This window comes from Geotrypetes seraphini, chromosome 2 (genome assembly GCF_902459505.1).
Source record: "Geotrypetes seraphini chromosome 2, aGeoSer1.1, whole genome shotgun sequence".
Taxonomy (NCBI): domain Eukaryota; kingdom Metazoa; phylum Chordata; class Amphibia; order Gymnophiona; family Dermophiidae; genus Geotrypetes; species Geotrypetes seraphini.
In genome coordinates this window covers 95,847,784-95,868,869 of record NC_047085.1, presented here as the reverse complement: position 1 = coordinate 95,868,869, position 21,086 = coordinate 95,847,784, and the positions used below count along the sequence as shown (strand labels likewise).

At 41.4% G+C, this 21,086-nt stretch overlaps 1 protein-coding gene across 1 annotated transcript in view; it reads left to right on the top strand.

The window, feature by feature from the left end:
• The window catches only part of CRISPLD1 (cysteine rich secretory protein LCCL domain containing 1), a 105,032-nt gene that overhangs the window by 63,694 nt on the left and 20,252 nt on the right, over positions 1–21,086 (top strand). Inside the window, exons 7-10 of the mRNA XM_033934912.1 lie at positions 399–459; positions 872–938; positions 11,448–11,578; positions 15,008–15,051. Coding sequence (XP_033790803.1) covers positions 399–459; positions 872–938; positions 11,448–11,578; positions 15,008–15,051 — 303 coding nt within the window. The remainder of the gene's footprint in view (positions 1–398; positions 460–871; positions 939–11,447; positions 11,579–15,007; positions 15,052–21,086) is intronic.

The following is a 21,086-nucleotide window of genomic DNA, read 5'->3' as shown; positions in this document are numbered from 1 at the left end:
GCTTGCACTAAAAATGCTAGCGCGGCTTTGTAAAGGAGGGGGGAAATATATAATCTTATAAAAATAAATAAAAATAGAAAAGAAACCCATTACAAAATAGGAAAGTAGCAGTCAAAACGCTCATCCATTTCGGTGTGCATTCTAGTACATCAATAAATCTTTCACTCCTCACTGTGTACCATATTAAAAGAAGTCTCAAAATAATGTGCCTTGAATAGTCTTTTAAATTTCTTTATGGAAGCCTCTGCCCTAATAGCCTTTGGCAGTTGATTCCACAGTACTGGGCCTATCCAAGCAAAGGCAATAGCCCTAGTTAAGGCCAGCCTGGCACTCAAAACTGATGGCACAACCATTTGATGGTCTAGAGATTTAATTATTACTGCTAATCTCATTTCTAGCTCAAATTGTCAGATGTGAAGTGAGGCTAAGAGACCAGTGCAAAGGAACAACTTGCAACAGGTATTTTATTTATTTATTTAAAATGTTTATATCCTGCACATCTCAAAATCTGTGTGTACATAAAAATGTGCATAATAAGACATGTCTAATACAATATACAGAAATAAGAATACAGCTCACAACATTCCAAGAACATTCTTGAAGTTATTATTATTATTTAATACTCTTTTATCTATCAAACGTTATCTAAAACCCATAATTTCACCCTATTTTTATCTCCTAAAGACCTCCACTTCCCTTTGGTAACTCTTTAGCCAATGTTTATTACCTTAAAAAATTCTATGTCATCGCTTATTCTATTCCTTTTAATTTGAATGTAATTCTTGTTTTTAGTTTGAATGTAATCCGCCTTGAACCGCAAGGTAATGGCGGAATAGAAATCACTAATGTAATGTAATGTAATTATTTTTAGGTATGAATGCCCTGCAGGATGTGTGGACAGCAAAGCTAAAGTCATTGGAAGTGTACACTATGAAATGGTAAATATTGTAGGTTTTAGAAATATTATTTTTGGTAACATTCTGGATTTGAGTTTTGCTAGGCTACTGTTATCAATTTAGACAGAACAGAGCTACTGCAAAATGGTTGCCACAACTTCTTGTAAAAATCTGTCAGGGTTAGCCTAGGGACAGGAGTAGCCTAATGATTAGTGCAGTTGACTGTGAAACAGGCAAACTAGGCTTGAGTCTCACTGCAGCTCCCTGTGAACTTGAGCAAATCACCGAACTCTCCATCACCCCAAATATAAAACACCACATATAGCATTTAACCACAGAAAGGTGGCATATGAAATCCCATACTTCTTTTCATATGTCATGTGTTGAAAATATTCCGACAAAATACCATCTATGAGGGACCACTGAAAAGTTCTCAGCCCAACCAACAAAGTTGGAGCAGTCTCCATCGAGGACTATACACTTACACCCCCTCCCCCCTTTTTTTACAAAACTGTAGCACGGTTTTTAGCGCCAGCTGTGGCGGTAATATCTCTGACACTCATAGAATTCCTATGAGGGTTGGAGCTGTTACCGCCACAGCCGGAGCCAAAAACCGTGCTACGGTTTTGAAAATGGGAAAGTTAGTCCAGTGATTTTCCACTTTTTTCATTCCATTGGAAAACTATGGAATGAAAAATGTGGAAAATCACTGTACTAAGTGTTTAGCCCTCGATGGAGACTGCCCCAACTTTGCTGATTGGGCTGAGAACTTTTCAGCGGCCCCTCGTACAAGTCATCAGTGAAACTGGTCATTTTATTTTAGAATTGCATAAGATATATTGTTAAGGTAGGAGAGAAGCAGAGACATCTCTCTGCCTCCTCAACTCTAGAAATGCAAATGGGGGGGGGGAGGCGTGGCTGTGCCCGTAGGAGATGGCAGCGTGAAAACGGAGCTCCCGCACCCAAAGTTAAGAATCAAAATACTACTACGATCCAATAATTTTTATATAGAGGTGGAACACGCCGAGTGAAGTTATAATCAATTGGATTCAAAATCTGTGAGTTTATAGTGAAAGCGATGGCAGATAAAAAGGTTAACAAGCGGCACAAACCGGAGCCGACATCACCTTCTAAGACGCCATTACCGGATGCTACTTCAGATTGTAATCGTGAAATCCTTTCTGAATTAAAGGAACTTAAGGGATTGATGTCAGATACGAAGTCAGAAACCACTGAAATAAACGAGAAGCTTACTAACCTCACAACGGAGCTTACCCTGCTGCAGACTTGAGTTAACACTCTGGAAATCAAAATGGACGTGACTAACAACAACGTGGCTGAGCTGAGTAAACAAACTTCTCGTATTACAGCTTTGGAGAGGGAACTTGAAGATAGCAATAACCGGTCTCGTAGAAGCAATTTCAGAATTCTGGGTCTTTCCGAAGCTATTCCAGATCGTGATCTCATTAATCATTTAGAATCCTGGATCCCAAAAATACTCGAGCTCACCTTCAAAAAGGACTTTGAAATAGAAAGGGCTCATCGAGTCCCATCGCACCGTACAGCTAATAATCGTTATCCGAGACCGGTTGTGGTGAAATTGCTCCGGTACCAGCAAGTGATAGACATTATGCAGCGCGCTAAAATAAAAGCGCCACTGAAACACGAGGGAGACACCATTCTCTTTGTGCCAGACCTAAGTAAGGTTACTGCTCTCAAGCGCAAACAGCTCCTATCGTACAGACCTAGACTGAAGCAGCTCAATGCTAGGTATGGCTTGATGTATCCGGCCAGAATGAGGGTAACCCTCAATAATCAAACCAAAGATTTCCTCAACCCTGAAGATCTTGCTTCTTTCCTTGAGCAGCAATCCCCGACTCCTATCCACCAGGTTTGATGAGTGCTGTGTCTCTTTCTGCATGCTGCACAAACATCAATGGATCTGCATGGCACCTCTTTTCTGATTTGAAGTCTTTTCATGTTATGATGCATCCTCACTCACTTGGCACTCTAATGTTATATCGCATGTTCACTTTAATATCTTTAAAGTACAGTGGTGCCTCACACAACGAACTTAATTGGTTCCAGGAGCAAGTTTGTTATGTGAAACGTTCGTTATGTGAAACGCGTTTTCCCATAGGAATACATGTAAAAAAAAATAATTCGTTCTGCAGCATAAAATATACTAAGATGACATAAAAAAGATAAATTTTTTGTTATTATTTTTATTTAGATACATCTAAAAACATACATCTCCCTGTCCTTTTACTTCCACTATCTTCCTATCCCATCTCTATTCCCTTTTGTCCCTCTCCCCATGATCAATCATCTCACCACCTCTCTCTGCCCTCACCCTCAGGGTTCAAGATTGCTTCCACTCTTTTTCCTGTTGTTCTCTCTGCCTGTCACCCTATGATTTAGCATCCCTTCTGCCCTTGTCCAATATTTCCCCTTCTCTCCCTCCCTCTCATCCCCTGCTCCAACATGTGCTTTCAGCGGCCTTCTCCCCCCTTAAGCGTCTTTTCTTCTCCACTCCACCTTTCCTCCCTCCCTGCCTCCACCTTTGTGGCGCTTTTGCACCCGACCGACAACAGAACAGGCCCGGTCGGACAAATCTCCCTGTCCTGTAGCCGCGAATCTAAATTACCTTCTTACAGCAGCTGGATTATTGAAGCTGCTGTAAGAGGTAATTTAGATTCGCGGCTACAGGGCAGGGAGGTTTGTCGGCCGGGCCTGTTGTCGGTCGATCGGGGGACCTGACCAGCTGTGCACATTCTTCGGGGCGGACCGCCCCCTCCCCCCTCTTTCGTTCGCCATTGCCTTCTTCCTACCTGCCCTGCCGCAGCCGCACACAGCCGACCGGAAGTCTTCCTGATGTCAGCGCTGACGTCGGAGGAAGGGAGGGCTTTGCTTAAGCCCTCCCTCCGACGTCAGCGCTGACATCGGGAAGATTTCCGTTCGGCTGTGTGCTGCGACAGGGCAGGTAAGGAGAAGGAGACTACCCTCGACCAACCCCGCTGCGATCCAACCCCGCAGGAACCCCGGAAGGATGCAGCTCGGGCAACTGTTGTGTGAAACGAAGTACGTTATACGGATCACGACATAAAGTTCGTTGTGCGCAGCGTCCGCTGTGCGAGGCGGCCGTTATGCGAGGCACCACTGTAGTAGTTTCATGTTTTATTCTCTGCATGTGGGTGCTCTGTCCCTGCCTTCTTTACCTGCTGTCTAGCTGCACTCACGTAAGGTTTTTCAGAGATGTTTACATCACTTTTTCACTGTGTTTCTCACTGTATGATGATAGTTTATACACTGCCTGCATTGCTATTATTTGTTATGACAAATGTTGCTATGGGTCACTTATATTGTATAATTGTATGTTCGCATCTTTTTCTGAATATTATATAGATTGTTTGAATGTCACTTAAAATTGTTTCCTTAAATGTGAAAGGGCTTAATAATAGGATCAAAGCAAAAAAGGTTTTGACATATCTGGAAGATTTGTCCCCGGACGTTGTTTTGCTGCAAGAGACTCATTTGGATGAACCTGCTTCAAAGAAAGTCAAGCTGCCTTGGGCTCTCCCTGCCTACTACTCACCTGCAAGTGAAAAAAAGGGGGGAGTGTTAACTCTCATTAGAAATTGCCCGAGCCTCAAAATTCTCTCCTCTTCCTCAGATGTGAATGGAAGATGGGTCAAAGTTTCCCTTGCATGTGGTGTATCTAAATTTTCAATTTATAATATATATGCACCAAATGCAGATAGACCTGAATTTTACCATGAAATCTCAACCTTGATGCTTAAAGGAGAAGACTTCCCAATCATTCTCGGAGGCGATTTTAACTTGGTGCTGGATCCAGTTCAGGATCGCAAATCTCAGGTTAAATATAAAAAAACAAAATCTTGGTTTGCTTTGCAACAATTGTCTAAATCTTTTCATCTATCTGATATATGGAGAATTCTGCATCCTGCACAAAACGAATACACATTTTTCTCACACCCACACTTATCATATTCCAGGATTGACTTCTTTCTCATAAATAATACACTCATACCAGATATCATCAATACAGAAATCAAACCCATCACCATCTCAGATCATGCTGCTATTGTCCTAAAAATAAACACCAACACCCCCTCTGCTACACTGAAACAATGGAGATTTAATTCTGCTCTCCTCCAAGACCAAAAATTTGTAGAACACGTCAAATCGGCCATTGCGGAATATTTTTTCTTTAACCAACCTGAATATACGTCTTGGTGCAGTTGGTGGGATGCATTTAAGGCATATATTAGAGGAGTTATCATTGCCTATGTTGCTCACCAACATAAAACTCAGAGAGAATTATTAACTAAGATGGAATCTGAAATAAAACATCTAGAATCTTTACATCAACAGACTCCTTTAGATATGATACTACTGAAGGAGCTTGGTAAGTTGAAATTTCAATACAATGTTCAATTAAGTAGAACTGCGGCTAAGTCTATATTTCAGCAATCTGCTACATATTTTGCTGATAATAACAAATGTGGTCATCTTCTAGCTGCCTCCCTCAAACACAGAGAGAGTAAATCGACCATCTCTAGTATTACTTTACCTGACGATTCCATACTTACTCATTCTTCGGATATATCCCAAGCATTTATGGAATATTATCATGTACTATATACATCAGAATTGGACGATGACCACTCCTGTTCCTCTACTTTCTTATCAGACTTGCCTCACCCAACTTTAGATAAGGCTGATAAAGATCTACTGGATGCTGATATTACAACCGAGGAAATATCATCTGTTATTAATACTATGGCCACTGGTAAATCACCAGGTCCTGATGGTCTTACAGTGGAATTTTACAAAGAATTCCAAGAAATTTTAACTCCTCATTACTTAAAATATATTAAACACCTCATAGAGTCTGGTAATATCAATGGTTCAATTACAGAAGCTACCATTATTGTTCTACCCAAACCAGGTAAAGACCCAAGGTTCATTCCTAACTACAGGCCACTATCCCTAATTAATGTTGATGCCAAAATATTCGCTAAATTGCTCTCCCGTAGAATACAGTTAATTATACATAAAATCATTGAACCTGATTAGTGTGGATTTGTTAGTGGAAGATACCCCTCAGATAATACATACACGTTTTCTAATATTATTTCAAGACTTCATTTACAGGCTAATCCGCAACAACTTTTAGCCGTAGGTCTAGACGCTGAAAAAGCGTTCGACAGGGTGGAATGGCCATTCCTCTTTCATACATTAAAATGGTTTGGCTTCACCTCAAGTTTTATACAGAAAATCCGAGTCCTTTACACGTATCCCACCACTAGGACCTGTATAAATGGTATTTTATCCTCTACATTTCATCCTAATAGAGGAACTAGACAAGGATGTCCATTATCTCCATTGCTGTTTGATATTGCCTTGGAGCCCTTACTGATTGCTTTTAGAACCAATCCTAATATAATAGGATTCCATCAAAATGAAACAGATATAACAGTCTCGGCTTATGCGGATGACATACTGTTATATGTTACGCCGCCTTCTTTACCATCACTTCTATCAACAATAAATGACTACTCCTCTGCATCAGGTTATAAATTAAATACGTCCAAATCTATAATCATGCCCCTCAACTGTTTTGAAGTTGAACAGGAAGTTAAGCAATATGGATTTTTATGGTCTGCCTGCAATATGAAATATTTGGGAGTATTCCTGGCTCCAACCATAGAGGAATCAATCCAGCTCAATGCTGATTACTTGATAGATATGGTGAAAACCCTTACTAGCAAATGGTCCCCCCTAAATCTTTCTTGGTGGGGTAGATTAGAGTCTATTCGCATGGTAATTTCTCCCAAATTAACATATGTGCTAGGTATGCTTCCTTTCCTTCTCCCTAAACATGTTTATAAAAACATTGACTCTTTACTTACTAAATTCATATGGAACAACAAGCAGCCTCGCATCGCTCTCTCTAAACTGAAAGCTAGCAGAACACGAGGTGGTGTAAATTTTCCCAACTTCATCCAATATCATTATGCATTCATACTTCGACATTGGACGAAAACCTTGCCGGAATATACTGTGGGCACCATACCCGCTTGGGTCAACCTAGAACATGGCACCTATGGTATGACTAAATTACAATGTATAGCGGGAGTACCCCTTTCAAAAAATGAAAAGACAGATCCTATATTGACATCTATGAGGACTGCTGTGGTACTAATTGATTCTGTATTACCGATCCCATGGTCTACAACCCGCCTTATTCCTCTTTGGAATAATCCTTCAATCATTATTCAAGGCAAACCAATATCCTGGTCCACATGGCAACGACATGGAATATGGTACCTACAAGATTAATTGGGTCCGAATTGCTGGCTCTCCTTCCAGGAACTCTCCAACAAATTTTGCCTTGATTCATCTGAATTCTTTAAATGGATGCAAATTCGTCATTGTCTAATCACATCATTCCCTAATGCAACCAAATTAGATCAACGCCCTAGTCTTCTTACCCTTATTTCTCAAGTTGTTAACATGGGGGGCTCAGCTTCCCTATGGTACAAAACGTTTCTTGGGAGTACTCAAGATGATCCTCCTATCAATGAAGTCAAATGGTCACATGAATTGAGCTTACCTTCTGATGCTATAGATTGGAAATCTGCCTGGTCTCAATTATTCAAATCTATAAGATCAGCATCCTTGCTTCAATCTATATACTTTTTACTTCATAAAGCCACATGGACACCTGTCCTTTCCAACAAAATAGACTCTTCATTGTCGCCTAATTGTTGGTCTTGTCAACAAGACATAGGTACACTGAAGCACTTATTATTTGAATGTACTCATATTACAGGATACTGGTCATCTGTGTGGCAAGTTATATGTACCATATTTGACTTAACTGAAAGTCTATCTTTACCCATTGTAATCCTGATGTCACAGGGGCTACAAACTTCACTAGATACGAATAAGGCTAAACTATTTACTATTCTAATGTCATTGGCTATTCAGACCATTTTATATAATTGGAAAGATACATCTAAAGCTGAATTTCATGCTTGGTGGAATGTTGTTTGTTTAACAGGTAAATATGAAAAGACTATAGCAGAACGTAATAACTCTCTTTCCAGATATGATACTATATGGTCTCCACTTCAGAGATACTGTGAATCTTAAATAAGCCTTCATACGACTTGTGATCTTGTTAAAATTCGTTAATCTCTCTTTAGTTCCATACTCAATTGTATTTTCTTTTACCCAAGTGTATGCGATGTTCAGTGTACTTTCTTTTTGCTGATATACACAGTGTTGTTGTTTTATATCTCTATTTTGGCTATATTGCTTATATTGAAAATAAATAAAAAATTTTGAACACAAAAAAAAAAAAAAGAAATGCAAATGGTTACATTTATAGCTCTGGGGCCATATACGAGGTAATGAATCAATTCTATTCAAGGAAATCAATAGATCACTAAACATACAAAGAAGGGGGTCTTTGATTGCAGGTTGGATACAGATTGCTTTTTATTAAAGAATAGGGGAACATGTCTAGTACATTTTATTTCTCAACTAATGAAGAGGGAATTCTAACCACTACCAATTACTTCTTTAGTCTAAATATATTTGTGGCTTATGAGAGGCAGTAATAAGCGTGTTGAAACAAGTCTGTGAACGTTGTGACATGTCTTAAGGTTACTCATGAACAGTTGTGGCTCGGTGTGAGACTAATATTCTATGAGACAGGATGTCAGGAGAGTCCTTGTTTAAATCAAGTAAGAAACTGCTAGATTTGGAACACTGTTCAGTGATAAAATTTCACACAAAAGAAGGGACAAGACAAAGAAGATCCATGAATACATGACTGCAGTTTTTGGTGAGTCTGTCCCATCACCCTAGAAAGTAAAATTTTGGAGCAAGCAGTTTAAGTGGGGTAGAGAGTTCATTGACTATGACCCTCACACTGGATGGCCTGTGGAAGCAACTTCTACAGAAATGTGCATGAAAGTCAAAGATTTAATTTTGTCAGACAGACGAATTAAGGTTTCCCAACTAGCTGAAGAAATGGGCATCTTAGCAGGTACAGTTTGGAAATTAATTCATGGAAACTTGGACAAGATAGGTTCCAAGAATGCTGAAGCCATTTCAGAAGGCTACAAGGCTCTAGTGCTTTCAGGAGAATGTGGAGATGCTTCATGAAGACCAAATGAATTTTTTTGGTGACTGGAGATGAAACAGGTCTATCACAGAGATCCTGAGTCCAAAATGGAGTCAATGCAATGGAAGCACAAATTATCCCCCACCCCCAAAAAAGTTCAAGACAGAAAAATCTGCAGGCAAAGTCATGGCAACTGTCTTCTGGGATGATGAAGTACTTTTGCTTCAAGAGTTCATACCACACAAGACAACCATAACCAGGGAGAGTTATGCCAACACAATTATCACTTTGCGGGAGTCAATCATGGGGAAAAGATGAGGAAAACTCATAGCAGGTATGCTGCTTCTTCATGACAATGCGCTATTGCATATGTCACAACAATCGCAGGCTGTAATCCGAGAATGTGGGTTTCAGCAGCTGAACCATCCATCCTACAGTCCTGACTTGGATCCCTTGGATTATTTCCTCTTTTGAGTTTTGAGGAAATCTCTCCTTGGACAGCTGTTTTCAAGTGATGAAGACATCAAGGAAGCTGTGACATCCTGGTTTGAAGGTGAAACAGAATAATTCTTTTCAAAGGGGTTAAAGTCATTGTAGGAAAAGTGGATGAAGTGTATGGAGTTATCAGGGGACTATATTGAAAAATAAAACAAACATTTTTTTTAAAAACTCTTTTCTTTCCTACTGAGGTAGATAAATTATTGAATAACCCTCATAGGAACAGGAGAAAAGAATAAAGGTTTTCAGTACTACGAGGGATCTTTAAAAAGTTTTCATGTTTTTATTTTTTTTAAACACTTGTTAATAAGGGCTCCTTTTATCAAGGTGCGGTAGGTGGTGAACGCGTGGAATACCGCGCGTTCAACCGCCTGCCGCGCTAGTCGCTAATGCCTCCATCGACGAGGTGTTAGTTTTTAGGCTTGCCGCGGAGGTTAGCGCGTGATGAAATGTCTGACGCGCTAATCCCCGTAGCGCACCTTGATAAAAGGAGCTCTAAATATCTCAAAAGCAAATGATATCACTTTTCCACATAATCATCCTGTTTTGCGACTGACTAGTCACATGACATTCCACGTCACACCTCAGCCATTTCCTGCAAAAATATGAAAGTGTGGAAATTTTTTGAAGAACCCCTGTAATTATTAACTCTACATAAGCACCAAAGCCCAGATTCTATAACCAGAGCCAATTTTTTTAGGCACTAGTTAATGCCCAAGCTCAGTAAAAAAATGCTGTTTAAGCAACATTTTTAACCGAGTTTCATGTCGCCTACTGGTGCCTAAAAAATCAGCATCAGAATCACACCTCCATACGTGCTTTAGGTCACCTGGGACCACTGTGGGCGTGGCTAATGCTGGAAGTGATTTTGATGGCCTAAAACACCTATGGAGGTGGGATTCACATCAAAGGTAGCACCGAAAATGTAGGCCTACAAAACCCTGGCCTACATTTCCAGTGCCTACCTTTGCTGGGAAAAATGCTTGAGCACCTGAATAAATTCATGTAAACTGTTCTGAGCTGCCCTGGGAGAACGATATGGAAAATTGAATGAATGAATAAATAAACAAATACCCAGCACTGTTGTGTGACTGGCATGCGATCAGCAGCCACTTTTAAGGCAGCCACCAACAATGCCACCGATTAAAGAATCCGGGCCCTTGTGTTTTAGATTATTCTCCTTCCTCCATCCTGGGGTCCCTTATTAATGTAGATTTTAAAACAAGCCTGTTCATACACTAATCAAGTATTGGGCTTTTTTTTCCTACAATATCTGGTGAAATCTGATGATGCTATAACTTGCTGAAGACAATTTCTTACCATTTTAAAACATAAATGTTAACCCTCAGTTCTCCAGATTCACACATGTCAATAGCAAACATAAATGTGCATGGCTAAATGTGGCACTTATGTTATAATACCCCCTAATACCCCACTAGCACTTACATGCATAAATAAAACAGATTTTTGCATTAGTGCTAGTATTCTAGAACTTATAGGACTAGTTATGAGGAAGTGTAAATGTGCCATAAGAGTTGCCATACTGGGACAGACTGAAGGTCCATCAAGACGAGTATCTTGTTTCTAACACTGGCCAACACAGGACACAGGTATCTGGCAAGATCCCAAGGAATAAAACAGACTTTATGCTGCTTTACCTAGGTATAAGCAGTGGATTTCTCCAAGCCATCTCAATAATGCCCTATGGACTTTTTCAGGAAATGACCTAAACCTTTTAAAAACCCTGCTATGCTAACTGATTTCACTACATTCTCCAGAAATAAATTCCAGAGTTTAATTACACGTTGACTAATGTATATTTAAGTAGATTTACATGGCAGCCTCATTGGTTGAAATACTATATAAAATACTTGTGCCATTTATGATTTTAGCAATCCAGTATATGTAGAGCTGCAATACACTATGGGGTACTAGACAATAATGGTGGATGGGTAGATGTCACTCGACAAGGCAGAAAACACTACTTCATCAAATCTTATAGAAATGGAATTCAATCAATTGGGTAAGTCAAAATGCTCATTCTTACTGCAACTGAAATGTAAAGATTTCCACTAATTTTTTCAAACAATTTTTTACAACTAAGGCTGTTCATTTTAATATTCCCTTTAAACAGTCTTTGATGGTATCCTTAACCTTTGGTATTAAAATGATTCTTAGGGGCGGGGGCAGGGGGGGAGGAATTCATCAAGGGGAGCTAACTGACTTAGCGTGTGCTAAATGCTGCCTATAGGAATATAATGAGCATCTTAGTATTTAGCACACACTAATTGATTAGTGCTCATTGATGAATTCCCCCTTTATCGCAAAGCAGTTGCTATCTGTATTGTCATCTACAACCCAGGCTAACTGACCTGAAGATATGGACCCAATTACCACAAGCAACAGGGGATACTACTTTAGCATCAGATGTGGGGGGGGGGGGGGGGGGAGGGAGGGGAGAAAAGAACTCCAATGCTGAGGCTTTCTTTCCCCCCCTTCCCAGCTAAGACCTCCAATTCATCCCTCTTTTGACACTGCACTAGTCCACACATCTACCCATGGAAACCTCTTGCCCTCCCATTTCTTCTTTGCCTCCCCTGTGATATTCCAAACAGGCAATGGCGTGTGGTGAGGGCTTTCCGGAGATTCAGTGAATCCTCATCTTTACAGCCCTCTTTGTTATTTTTTGTTTACTTTTTGCTTTATGCAGTTTGATTTGTTGAGTAGGCAGTCTGCTCAACCAGTCAAACTGCATCAAACAAAAAGTAAACGAAACAAAAAACGCAGGGCTCAAGGGCTGGAGATTCTCCAAATCTCCCTGAAGGCCCTGACAGTACTGATCTGAATTTGATTTGCTGAGCAGCATCTGCCTGTTGCCTACTCAACCACTAAAATTCAGAGCAGTGCCCTCAGGGCCTTTAAGGGGTGGGGCGAATCCCCTGAAGGTCCTGACCACACGCCACTGCCAACAAGACATAGATCACCTCCTTTTCCTACTTCAAAGACCCAGAATACCTTTCAAATATTTTAATGTCTGTATCGGTGACGGGATAATCGCGTGCCAGATGCCAGCGCGCAGACAATCCAGCGCCGACAATTCGGCGCAAGACAGAAGTGTGCGGGGGAAAAAATAATTTTTAAGGAGCTCTGACTGGGGGTTTGGGGTGGCACTTTATTGGTTAGTGTTCACGCTGCCGTTGCGGGGGGGGGGGGTGGTCAGGGGGTGAAACCCCCCCATTATAGAGAAAACGGAACTTTTCTGAAAAAAATCAGAAAAAGTTCCGTTTCGCTATAATGGAGGTTTCCAGCCCCCTGAACCCCCCTCCAACAGCAGCGTGAACACTAACCAATAAAGTGGGGGGGTTGTCACCCCAACTCTCCGTCAGAGCTCTTTAAAAATTACTTTTTCCCCCGCGCGCTTCTGTCTTGCGCCAAATTGTCAGCGCTGGATTGTCAGTGCGTTGGCGTCTTGCGCGCCACTGACTATGAACCGTCTGTATCATATCACCCCTGTCTTTCCTTTCTTCCATGGTTTATTTCTTCAAGTCATTAAGTCTCTCCTCGCATGTCTTGTGTAATGTTAGAACATGACCAGAAAAAAGATATAATAAATAAAGCCCCAATTTACAGCTGCACTAGAAATTTATTTATTTTATATACCACTTATATCCTAAGTGGTTTACATTCAGGTACTTTATCATATTTCCCTATCTGTCCCAGTGGGCTCAAACTCTATCTTGTGTACCTGGGGCAATGAGGAGATTAAGTGAGTTGCCCAAGGTCACAAGGAGCAGTGAGGGATTTGAACCCACAGCCGCAGGGTAGGCTGTAGCTCTAACCCCTGCGCCACACACTCCCACAAATGGGCTTAGCATGCAGAAAGACCTGCATAAGGATGAACTAGGCCCATTTCTTAATGCAGCTTAGTAAAAGGCCCCTAAGTTTAAGAGCAAATGGCTGTATAGTTAGACGAACATGAGGTACTGTATAATAAAACTTTTAAATTAATTATTGATTTATTTTATTTATTCACTGCCTTTTTGAAGAAATTAATTCAAAAGGTACAATAAGAATAAATCAAACATAAGCAACAGACAATTACAGCAGTAAAAATATTCAAATAACAATACAAAGTATGCTACATTACAATAGCAATAAAACATTTTAATAGCATAAGAGCTTATATTCAAAGAGTGATTTTAAGCGGACAGGAAGCTCTCCTGCCTGCTTAAATCGCTGGCCACTGCCTAAGTGAAGATGTTCAGTGGCCCTAAACCAGAGAGTATCACTGAATATCCCCTCAGATCACTCAAATAAAAAGTACACAGGTCAAGGGTGGCACTGGGGATGTACTGGAGAGGATCCTAAGGTTATGTGGGTGCCGACATATTCAGTGCAGGCACCTATATGACATGTTTTTTTAAATACCAAAGAAAAACTCCAGCCCCCCCAAAAAAACAATCTCCCCTACTCTCCCCTCTAGGCTATGACAATCCCCCTCCTAAAAGGCCCCCACTAACCCCCCAAGCCCAACCAAAATGTAGGTAGGCTCCCTGGATCTACCTTTGTCCCTAGTAGTCCAGTGTGATCAGAAGTAGTCCCTAGTAGTCCAGTGTGGGGGCAGAAGTACAGCTCCCTCACTCCTGTCCCTAGCAGCGGCTATTTAAAATGGCTACCGCAACCTCTTATGGCAGCTCACACTACTGTTGGAGACTGGAGTGAGGAGTCTGCACTCTTGCCTCCATTGATCCCCGTTAGACCATTAGGGACAAAGGTAGGCTGGGAGGAGCTACATACATATTGGGTGGATTTGGGAAGGTTGGGGGGGACCTTCTGGGAGGGTTTCACAGCCTGTAGGAGGGCAAGGGGTCAGGAAGGGGAAGGGCAAAGAGAGGTTGGGGGATTTATTTTTCTATTTTATGTAAAAACCAAAAACTTTTGCAGCTGATCCAGTATTCAGCCAGGGTTGCTTAAGAACATAAGAATAGCCTTACCTTACTGGGTCAAACCAATGGTCTATCTAGCCTGGTATCCCATCTTCACGGAGGTCAATCCAAGTCACAAGTACCTGGCAAAAACCCTAATAGTAGTAGCCCTCTTACGTGGCCCCAGTTGAATATTGTCCGGGTTGCATAAGCTCTGGGTGACCACCTCTGGCTGAATATCAAGAGGATAGGGTTTAAGTAAAGATGGAGCTTATAGATAGATAAGACTGAGTAACACGGGCAATAAAGTAAGGGAACTAACTTAAAGAAAGTTGCATATGAGGTCAAACAGGTGCTTAAATATTATCTTAGCTAGAATAGGAGTGGATAAAACAGGTCCTGCTATAGTATATACAGTCTGAGTCACTCTTTGTGTGTGCATGACTAGCAAGTTAGTTGCTTCTTCCATTAAAGGCTTGGTTGAAGAGCCAAGCTAATTATGAATCTCCTTGTTTTTTTCTCTTTAGCAAATATCGATCTGCCAATTCCTTCACCGTTGCTAAAGTATCATGTAAGTACCTTGCTTATTTTCTAGGTAATATTGGGTTAGAGTTACTAAAGTGCACTACGTCTTTAGTGTTTATTTTTAGTAAATAGGTTCCATTGCCTGAAATGGCCCATATGGTAAATAACATATATTAATGCATATTAGCACATGCACTAATATGGTAGTGCCTTTTAGTAAACCTACTCAATAATTTATGATGTATTTTTGAAACATGTAGTCATGTTTCCCAATTATATGTTATTCTGCCGTTATAAAGCTGGTCATTAACACGGAGTGATGGAAAATTCCTACTGCTCTGCCTCTTTCTTTGCCTTTACTGCAATCTGCTGTCACTTTCTACCCTGCCTCTGCCAGAACAGATGTTTCCATTTTAACAGTTTCTACACTGATTTTAGTCATGTGCAGTGGCAGACCTAGCGTATGTGACACCCAGGGCCGATCATTTTTGAATACCTCCTCCATATAAAAAATATTTTTAGTAATTGTATTTATTTATTTATTTTTATATCCTGAACTCCCCAGAGAGCTCAGAACGGATTACAGTTTCACTGGGTTGCAATATAACATTACATAGGGTTACAACCTCTCCAACCCCATTCCGACATTTTGGTGTAAACAAAATAAACAAAAACCACTTTTCCACTCTCTTTTAGGTCCTAGCTCATGCTTGCTGTCTAACACCAGTTCTGGCATATTGTAATCACAAAATAGAAAATACAATTATTTTTTCTACCTTTTGTTGTCTGGTCATTTTATTATTCAAATCAAGTTATAAGACTCTGGTTTCTGTTTTTCTTCTGTTAATTTGTGCGCCAGGGTCTCCTGCCCATTTGATGTTTTCTTCTTTTTCTGTACTCATAAGAACATAAGAATTGCCATCTCTGGATCAGACCCTGGGTCCATCAAGTCCGGTGATCCGCACACGCGGAGGCCCCACCAGGTGTACTCTGGCATAGTTTTAGTCCCCATATCAGCATCTAATTTACCCTTACCTGTATCACTCTATGCCACTCTTAAGGAGATGTGCATCTAGTTTACCCTTAAATCCTAGAACGGTGGATTCTGCAATTACTTCCTCTGGGAGAGCATTCCAGGTGTCCACCACTCGCTGTGTGAAACAGAACTTCCTGATATTCGTCCTGGACCTGTCCTCCTTCAGCTTCAGTCTATGTCCTCTTGTCCGTGTCACACTGGGCATTGTAAATAACTGCTTTCCCTGCTCCATTTTGTCAAATCCTTTCAGTATTTTGAAAGTCTCAATCAGATCCCCTCGCAGTCTCTTCTTCTCAAGGGAGAACAACCCCAGTCTCCTAAGTCATTCCTCGTAGTCCAGGTTCTCCATACCTTTCACTAGCTTCGTTGCTCGTCTCTGCATCCTCTCTAGCAGTTTTATATCCTTCTTTAGGTATGGTGACCAATGCTGGACGCAGTATTCCAGGTGCAGTCTGACCATGGCTCTGTAGAACGGTATTATAACTTTCTCTGATCTACTTGTAATTCTCTTCTTTATCATGCCTAGCATTCTATTTGCTTTCTTTGCTGCTGCCGCACATTGCGCCAACGGTTTCAGGGTCCTATCTACTCAACATCCTTTTCCATCTCTGTACCTTCCCTTTCTCTGTTGAAAATAAACCAATAAATATAAGGGGAATACAGCTGTCTAATTCAGATTATAGCACACAAAAATAGATACAACACACTGTAATTATATCCTGCAGGTGTTCACAATCATCCAATCTAAAATGAATCTAAAATTTACAGAAAATGATAAACATACAAAAACGTGGAGAAAAACAGACCTCATACACAGACAGCCTGGACTGCACTGTACCATAAGCTGTCTGCATCATCACTGGTCTGAAAAAAAACTCCACATATAAACATTTAAATAGTCTTTCACACATTCAATGAACTCTTGTTTTCAAAATCAATCTTTTCAAAAATAGGATGAAAATTGTAACTCCACTGCAGAAAAATATATATCAATAGTTATATTCCCACATTGATATATATTTTTCTGCAGTGGAGTTACAATTTTCATTCTATTTTTGAAGGATTGATTTTGAAAACAAGAGTTCACTGAATGTGTGAGAAACTATTTAAATGCTTATATGAGGAGTTTTTTTCAGACCAGTGATGATATAGACGGCTTAGGGTAGGGGTAGGGAACTCCGGTCCTCGAGAGCCATATTCCAGTCGGGTTTTCAGGATTTCCCCAATGAATATGCATGAGATCTATTTGCATGCACTGCTTTCAAAGCATATTCATTGGGGAAATCCTGAAAACCCAACTGGAATATGGCTCTCGAGGACTGGAGTTCCCTACCCCTGGTTTAGGGTATAGTGCCTTCCCTTTCTCTGCCATATCCAACATTTCTTTTACTTTCCCACTGTCTACCATCTCTCTCTCTCCTTGCCTTGTGCCCTGGGTCAAACCTCTCTATTTCCCTGCTTGCAGCATCTCTCCCTTCCTCCCCTCCATTATCATGTGCAATATTTCTTTCTCTCTCCCCTTACACCATCTCTTCCTGCCCTCCATCCTTTGTTTAACATTTCTACTTCTCTCTTCTCAATGCATGTCTCTCTCCCCTCCACCATATGCAGGATTTCTCCCTCTCACCTCTTTCTACCATGTCCAACAGTTCTTCCTCTTTTCCCCCCATGTGCAACAGCTTTCTATCCCTCCTATCTTCCTGTGTAGCAGTTTTCCATCCCTCCCTCCCAGCACCTCCGGACCTGACCGACACCCCTTCCCCTACCCACCCACACACTCCTGCTGTGCCAGGGCTTCTCTCTGCCATGTCATCGGCCCTGGTGGGCCGTAAGAAGCCTGTTCAAAGCGTTCTCTCACTGTTGGCAACCTTAACTCACTGCTCTGCTGGTGTTAGGTCTTCCTTCTGCTTCCATGAAGGCAGAATCCAGCAGAGAGGAAGGCCTGATGCCTGCAGAGCACTGAAATTCTCAGACCATGAAGCTAACCCCAGGAGCACCCCTTTATGGTCTGCACCTGGGGTGGACTGCCCCTCCCCCCCCCCTTGGTATGCCACTGATGTTGGGAGCATGCATATATGCTGATAGAATGAGCAGATAGAAGATAGAGATTTAAGTGAAAGAAAAGGGGTGGTTGAAGAAAACAACCAGACAAATAGGTGAGAGGGAATGGAAAAATAAGGATGGTGGAGAAAACAAAAATGGATTGGAAAGGGAGGAAAAGAGATACGAGGGGTGCTGAAAAGTTCTCAACCCAACCAACCAACTTCTTAAATTCTGAGTGTTATTTTGCCACTGTAACTGAAAAGAGTATTATCTTATTTCATTAAGAGAGAAATTCTACAAATGGCACCTAAGTTAATAGGGAAACACCATTTGAACCAGCAAATAGCTTTAAATTTAAAGTGCCTACTAGTGCCTAATATCACTATGAGCATGGCGCGACACACAACAAAGATAGGTGCTGGAAATGTAGGCCTGGAAACTCCTAGCCTACATTTCTGGCACATATCTTTCCCAGAGGTGTGATTCTTTATACGACTTTTTAGGTGGCTACTGATATCGGTGCCTTATAGAGAATCTGAGCTTAAGTGCCAATTTGCTGAAACAAAATTCTATGTTTTTTAAAATATTGTTTCAGATCATTGATTGAACCATATTAACATCATTCTCTTCTTAGTTGGGCTAAGAACTTTTCAATTCTCTCCCCCCCCCCACCCTCGTAATATAGAAGGAAGAGGTTAAAAAAAGAAAGATTAGGGGGTGGAGAAATAAAGGAGATACCAGAAGTATCAAAGCAAAGAGGAGAAGCAGAGAAAGGTCCATTAATGATAGGGTACCCTTGCCTCTTCTTCTAGGTGTGATCAATAGAGAAAGGATCTCACCTCTAGAATTTTCTGGGTACTTTGGTCCAATCCAGTATAACACTTCTTATATTCTTAAGAGAAAGAAGCAAAGTAAAAACGAGAGAGATTCTGGACGCATAGGAGAGAAGAGAAAATACTGAAGAAAAGTAGTAACATCTTTAAGAGAAAGAGAGGATAGAGGACTGGGTGGGTAAAAAGAAACAGCAAAAGAGAAAAGAAAGTAATAAAATGTGAAAGAAAACTGAAAATAATAAGAAATTAAGAGGGAAATTCTGTAAATGGTGTCTAAAATAGAGAATGACACAGTGACTGTTACCTACGGCTAGCCACAGATAACCTGCAGGAATGGGGGAAAAATCAACTGGTTGCCATGGTTATGAGGACAAGGCCGTTCACTGCCCCATGGAGCGGTGAATGGCTTTGTCCCCGCAGTAAAGGATCTGCCGCGAGTTGCCTCCCTTCCCACTCCTCCCAGTCAGCAGCCTCCCTTGTGATTGCAAGTGCAGCAGCAGCCCCCCTCATGAGTCCAGCAGCCCCCCTCCCTCCCTATCATGGGTCCAACAGTCCCCCATCCTCACACCCAATGTGGAGCCACTGCCACCGCTGCCAGGGATCCCATTTATACACAGGTCTCCTTCCTACTCTCAAGCTGCATGCTCCCTTCCGCTGAAGCTTACCCAGAAGGCTTCCCTCCAATGTCAGAGCTGACATCAGCCTTCTGGGTCAGCCTGGGATTCCAGTTACCTCAACAGTCCTCCTTCCAGGTGGGCTGCTCTTTCATGCCTTCAACCGAACTTGTTCTTTGCATGGATGCAGGCAGTGGATCTTGTATGCTATATGTGGCTGACCCGGAAGCCATCTCTCCTGACGTCAGAGAGATGGCTTCCAGGTCAGCCATGTGCAGCATGCAAGAGCTTCTGCCTGCCTCCATGCAAACAAGTGCCGCTGAAGAAATGTTGAATATAGTGGTGGAGAGGGAACAGAGGGACAGATTGAAGGGGATGCAAGGGGGAGGAATGTTGGACATAGTGATGGAGAGAGAAGTGTGGCATGGTGCTGGAGAGGGGTGCTAAAAAGAGAAATGTTGAGCATGGGGCAGGTGGACAGTGCTGAAAAATGCTGTATATGATCCGTGGGATGAGAGAGGGATTTGGAGAGATGCACCCTAGATCTCTCGTTCTCTTTTTCCCCACTTCCTCTACACAGGGGGGAAGGGATCATAGAATGGTTAGATGATGAAGGCAGGGAGATTGGCACAGGTGTTTACTAGAAAGGGACATAGAGGAGATATAGAGAAGGGAGATGCTGAACAAGGGGAACAATACTTACACAGAGATAGAAGATGGATGGTGATCATGGAGAAAGAAGAAATGTCAAATGGTCAGAAGACCCTGGCAAGTGAGTTAAGAGAAGACAAAAGAAAACAGAGACCAGCGCCCGAGACCAACATGATTTGAAGAATAGTATGAGACAACAAAAGGTAGAAAAAAATAATTTTGTTTTTTATTTTGTGATTAGTATATATCAGATTTGAAATATGTATCCTGCTAGAGCTGGTGTTAGACAACTGGGGACTGCAAAGCCCAGGCTATGCTACTTTAGCTTCCAACTGGCTTAGGGCTCTCTCTGATCAGGAGGCAGTTGCCCTAGTTACACTCCCCTAACACTATTCCTGTCACATGTGAATGTGGTATTCTGTTTAACAGAAACCATTAGCATGATTTTTCTGTGTAGCATTCTGTAATAATTTGGCTTAATCAATTTTCTCAATAATGGAGGGGATATTTGTGAAAGGCAGGGGAGGGGAGACAGGGGGTTTGTTGATCCTTATTGTGCATTATTTGTGTTTGTAAAATGACAATTGTACAGAATATTGTTTCTTTTTATACTTTAATAAAATAAGTGCGGTATAAAATCATAACTATTCGAGGCTTGTGCGGATGGGATCAGATGTCTTGTGGGGATGGAGCGGGGATGGGACCAAGCTTGTGGGGACGGGGCAGTGATGCGGCCAAGCTCATGGGGACGGGGACAAATTTTTTTCCCCGCGTCTTTCTCTAGTCTAAAATGATAGGTGCCTATTACAGAATTGTACCTAAGGGATTCTTTTACTAAGGTGAGCTAGCGTTTTTAGCACGTGTTAAAGATTAGCGTGCGCTAACCATGCGCTAAATGAAAAAT